Raw genomic sequence first — 6,000 nt, 5'->3', positions numbered from 1 at the left:
ATATATATATTCTAAAATATACGTTTTCTATGTACAATTTAAGTACAATAATTTTGAATCCCGGATACGTTTACCAAAAGAGTTAAACCAAAGCATATCAGCATAACTGCTTGAGCTTTACCTAGTTTCTACACATATATGAAATGCAGAAAAAAACACACTATTTTATAAATCCCCTTATATATCACTCTCGGAAACTGAAATGACTCCTTTGCATTTTCCACATGGTAAATGCTATACTGTAGCAAGAAAAACAGTTTGGGATAAAATTTATTCTTGCTACTTTAGACATTTTTAAGTTTTACACTCCATATTTTAGGATATGAGCCATCTTTCAGCTTTGAGACATTGACGAATATGAGTTATAATCTCTTTAGGAGAGAAGATTATCAAACAAATGAAACAAGTAAAGGAAGAAAGAAGGTATCTGGAAAGAAATAGAGAAGAACTAGTAAAAACAGTTGAAAAGCTATTTGAACAAAGCAAATTAAAACGATATCATGGTAAAGTTTATTACATACCTTTTATCACTATAAAGAAAACTTAAGTTTTACAGAATTAATCCTTTTAGAATAAATAAAGTTATAATTAATATTTACTGTTTTACTATTTTAGTTTAAGTGGTACATGATTAAGTTCAATATAGAAAACATGAAATTATTACTCAACTCTATACAATAAATGCTTTAAATAGGGTTTTAAAATTAAAACAAATATTTTCATAACTGAAACTCATTTACTTATTAATTCTTCTATTCATTTATCAAATCCCTGTTGAATCTGGCCACTATTCTAGGGGCTTAGGAAACACTGTTAAGACAGACACAATCTTGTCCCTGCCCACATAGATCTTACAGTCCAGTGGGGAAATGATAAGCAAGTTAAGCATTAATGATACATCCTTGCCAGTGCAGTGGCTCATGCCTGTAATCCCAGAACTTTGGGAGGCCGAGGCAGGCAGATCATTTGAGGTCGGAAGTTCGAGACCAGCCTGGCCAGCATGGCGAAACTCCGTCTCTACCAAAAATACAAAAATTAGCCTAGCCGGGTGTGGTGATGGACACCTGTAGTTCCAGTGATTGCAGAGGCTAAAGCAGGAGAATGCTTGAACACGGAGGCGGAAGTTGCAGTGAGCTGAGATTGTGCCACTGCACTCCAGCCTAGGTGACAGAGCAAGACTCTGCCCCAAAAAATATATATATATTTTGTTATGTAATATGTTCTACTACAATAAAAAAGTTAAATTATGGGAATTTTATTTTATTTTACCTGACTCTGTTGTCCAGGTTAGAGTGCAGTGGCGTGATCTCAGCCACTATGATAAAGGAATTACAAAGTTCTATGGATAGGAATATAAAGGAAGAACACCTAAATTAGATGGAAGAGATCAAGAGAGGCTTCCAGGAAAAGTGTTGGATATGCTAGGATCTAAAGTATGCTTCTTGGCTCTAGGTCTTTGGGCATGCTTTTCCCTCTGCCATCTACTTCTCCTCTTACCTTGAGGTACCCTCTTCCCAGTTTACCTGCCTATTTGCTATTCGTCATTCAAGAGCACCTTATATATTACTTACTGTAGAAGGCTACTTTGAGTCCCTTGGACTCTTCTGTACTTAATTTTTTGATATGTGTGTGTGTCTGCCTTGCTTTTAAAAGTCAGTGAATGAGGGAAGCTAAATAAGTTTTCTTGCAGTACAATTAGAAATAGTGTTGTTAGGACTGGTGGACTGATGAGGCAGGATGAAGACAGTACATGATGGTGGCTTGAGAGTTGCTAAATGATTTGAGAGGCCTCCGTTTTGGGTTGTGTTTGAGGATTGTAAGGATAAAAGGTATCTATGGAATTAAGTGGTTTTAGGATTCTCAATTTACAGCAAAATTGTTTCAACACTAGAACTGACTGAAGGTTATAGACAGTGTCAGGAGATATTTCTCAAGATTCTGCCTTACAATGTGTTATCCTGAAAGTGGTAGCAATGAGTCAGCCTTGTTGTAGTGTTAAACAAGCAATTTTATCAGACAGATGTGAACAATGGACTGAAAATCACAGGACCAGGATTGTAACACCAAATCTGTCTTTTAGACAAGTTATTTCCCCTCTTTGTGCCTCACCTTTTCTGTTTATGAAATGGGAATGATCCATCACTTCCTATTTCAACAAAAATATTTCAGGATAAAAGGTATGTATTGGCCATAAAATATTTATTGAGCCTACTACATGCCGGGCACTGTTTTAAATGCTGGGGATACAGCAGTGAACAAGACAGACATGGCCATGACCATAAGGAGCTTGCTTCCCTATGGAAAGAGACAGACAATAAACAAATAAATAAGACAATATTAGCTTTGATCAGAGCTGAGAATTCAATTAAAATGAGCATAATAAAGAGTGATGAGGCAGGGAAGAGATGCTTTAGGTAGAATTCTCAGAGAAAGTATCTCTGAGAAGATTAAGATTTGATTAACAGGGAGGCAGGCACAAAGGGAACACTAAATATCAAGATCAAGAAATAACAATGACCTTGTGGTATATTAAGGGCCTGAAATAAGACCAGTGCTGCTGAAACACTATGTAAGGAGAAATGTAGAGGTGATGAAATCAGAAAGGTCAGCAAGGAATAGATGGGCCAAATCAAAGATTTTGGATTTTATTGTAAGCAAGGTAGGAAGCCACTAGAGGATTTTGGGCTAGGGATTTATATGATTTTAAAAAACATTTCAGAAAGCTCAGAATGACTGCTGTATAGAATACCCTGTACAGGGGCAAGAATGAAGGCAGACCAGTTAGAAAGAGCATGCAGATTTCTTGGTAAAAGATGATATTGACTAAGGATGTAGCATTGAAGAAGGTGGAATGTGCTAGATGCTAGAAGTATTTTGGCAGTAATACTGGTAGAAGTTGCTAAGGGATTGGATAATAGAGCATGAGATAAATAGCCAAAATCTTGAGCTAAAGTTCCATATAGCTATATAATTTTAATTAAATCACCTTATAAAGTAGAATTTTTAAATTTGAGATTTTTGTTTCTATGATAATCTAAAAGAAAGAAACTAAACAGATTCTGGTATACTGGCATATACTTTGTGTTCCTATTAAGTTTGTATTTAGAATCTCATTGGTGTCAGTGCAATTTGTTTAACTGGTAGTGTTTAATTTCTAATGATTAATTTTGGATTAGTTTTCCATAATCATGGGAAAAAGTAACATATACATATTACTTTTATAGTTATATATGTTATATGTATATATATGTTATATTGTTTTATATGTATGTTGTATATTACTATATATAACAAGTATATATATTGCTTTTATAATATATATTACTATTAAATGTATTACTTTTAGATATATTACTTTTATGGCAATGTATATTACTATTATATATATATATATATTTTACTATATTTCTATGCAAGTTCACTTATTATCCAAAAAACATTTCTTCCTCAGGTCTAATGACCTCAGTATATAAAGAAAGGAGAAGAGGAGAGAAAGAGAAAAATGGTTTAAATTGACATTAGCTCTAGGGTCCTTTCCAGGATGAAAAGTTGAATCCTTTAATACTCAAATGAAAGCCTTTGCTTTTTTTTTTTTTAATATATATATAGCCTATGACTGTTGGAAGAAAAAATACTTGGAAACAAAGAAAGTCACAGCATCAATGGAGGAGGTTTTAACAAAACTTCGAGAAGATTTGGAACTCTACTATAAAAAACTGCTCATGCAACTTGAAGCCAGGGAGATCAAGATGAGACCAAAGAATCTGGCAAACATCACAGACTCCAAGGTATTACTAAATGTGTCCCCCTTCAATTAGAGAAGTTCTGTTCAAAACACATGCTTTATAAGTGCTAGTAATATCACAAGATGCATTGCGCTGACTTTGACTTAAACTTGCTTAAAACAATAAAAAAACCTCATGACCTTATGTAATAGGAGGAGGATTGCTAAGGAGATACAGTCAGCAGCTTAATGTTGCCTTTAAGGGGGCCTGATATTTCCTACCTATTATTTTCAGTGTTAATTTCATTGTAAGACTGCTTTTTCCAATGGTAGCAATAGAGTGGTCAATGGCAAGTAGGGCTTTTTATCCCCAAACAAGGGACAAACCTCTCTCTGAATCATGGAATATATAAATCTTTCCCTTTATCCTAGGTAAGGGATCAACTAGGCCTACCCCTGGATGAAAAATAGTTGCCAAGGAATGCTATATGCTGACTGACTTAGACTAATTAGGATTTACCTCTGTATCTGAGACAGGGTTCATTTCCTGACACTATGGGAAAGAGGCGAATACCTGATGAATTAGGGCAGGGGACAAACAGCGTCTGCTATAATCCTGTTATTTGGTGGTGGCGGCGGGAGGACTTATAACACACAGGAATTTAAAGAAATTATGAAATTTTATTCAGTTCTTTTTTTTGAGACAGCCTTGAATCAGAGATATGAAGTTTATTTTATTATTAATTCCACCATATAATTAAACAACAGACAAAAAAATTCAAGAGGACATTTAACAATTTGATTTGGGTTAGATCAATCCCACTTATCCAAAAGTGATTTTAAAATATGTTAACTATGATTAAAAGTAAGGATTTAACTTTAGACAAGATGAAATATTAAAAGTTTACTATTTTAAATGAATGTAATATAAAATCCAAATAGGCTCAAGTAATGGTTTGTCCATAGTAGTTGGTACTTTTTTTTAGCATAGCTTATACTTTATCTTACTGTTTTATCAGTTCAATATAAGAATTTTTTCACAAAGCCAGTTTAAAACTCTTAAATAACTTCTTTAGAGAGGACCACTATAACTCATAAACTTTTCTGGACAAAAACCAAAAAGTCTTCTTATTTTAAATAGGTGTTCCTGTATTAAATGAGTTCTTGCATATAAAATATAGTATCATATTATTAAGTATTTTAAAATAATTCTAATCTGATTCAGCTGATAAAGCATTATGCCAATTTCTAAAGTCTTACTAATATCTAAGATATTCCTTTCATAGTATTCCTTTCATAGTAATAGTTGTTGGTTTTTATGGTGCTAATTTAATGGTAACTTTAGAGAAAGTGTTCCCTAAAATTCGATAAATCAACAGAAACAAATAGTAATTTCTCCAAAGCAATTTAGTTTACTTTATGAAATAGGTTATTTTCATGATTTACTCTTTTGATATTTATCACTTCATAGTTTATATTCCCAAGGCAGTTAAAAATAAAAATGTTTATATGTTATACTAAATAAATGTCTATCTATGCACACAGAATTACCTGATAATCCAGATCACTGAGGTACAGCATGCAATTGACCAACTTAAGAGAAAACTGGATACTGACAAAATGAAACTCATAGAAGTTAAGGTAATTTACATTTTTCCTAATCAAATTATTATAACGTTTATCTTGAAATAAAATATTTTGGTGTTTTAACTTTGGGTGTCAATAAGGGTAGCAAGGATTGATTGTCTTAAAATTGTTATCTTAACAATAAAGAGCATGGGTGAAAAACAATGCAAGAAGAAAAACTAAATCCTGTGAAAAGATGCATGATATAATAAGGCCAAAGTAAAATTTAATAAAATTTTACTAGGAAGAATTAAAGGAAAAGGAACCTGTGAGTCAATATATTCTCAAAAAAAATTTTAAGTAGTTTTCCTGTATTAGAATTATTAAGTCTGATAAACCACTGAGCTCTTCTCTGAACTGACATTTAATTTTTCATGGGTAATCATTTAATTTTTTCTGGTTATTTTCATATGTATTATATTATTTAAATATGAATAATGTGACTTCTACTAGATGTTAAGTTTCCTTCCGGGCAGAAACTATGCCTTACTTAACTTTGTTTCTCCCGTGGGACCTTTTGTGTAACAGATGCTTAGTAGAGGCTTCTGGGCATGCTTTATTTGGTGAGAATTGTGTACAACTAATTACATCATATAAATTATCTGTGAAGTACTGATGCATTAAAAAGCTTTTTTGTTGAACAGAAAACA

General features: G+C 32.8%; 1 protein-coding gene across 1 annotated transcript in view; it reads left to right on the top strand.

Moving 5' to 3' along the window:
- The window catches only part of SPATA1 (spermatogenesis associated 1), a gene marked incomplete at its 3' end in the record, with an annotated part of 52,351 nt that overhangs the window by 44,432 nt on the left and 1,919 nt on the right, over positions 1 to 6,000 (top strand). Inside the window, exons 10-12 of the mRNA XM_011956119.1 lie at positions 378 to 503; positions 3,610 to 3,788; positions 5,270 to 5,365. Of these exons, the coding sequence (XP_011811509.1) occupies positions 378 to 503; positions 3,610 to 3,788; positions 5,270 to 5,365 (401 nt within the window). The remainder of the gene's footprint in view (positions 1 to 377; positions 504 to 3,609; positions 3,789 to 5,269; positions 5,366 to 6,000) is intronic.

This window comes from Colobus angolensis, unplaced genomic scaffold (assembly GCF_000951035.1).
Source record: "Colobus angolensis palliatus isolate OR3802 unplaced genomic scaffold, Cang.pa_1.0 Scaffold41, whole genome shotgun sequence".
Lineage (NCBI taxonomy): Eukaryota > Metazoa > Chordata > Mammalia > Primates > Cercopithecidae > Colobus > Colobus angolensis.
This window is presented reverse-complemented; position numbering and strand designations above follow the sequence as displayed.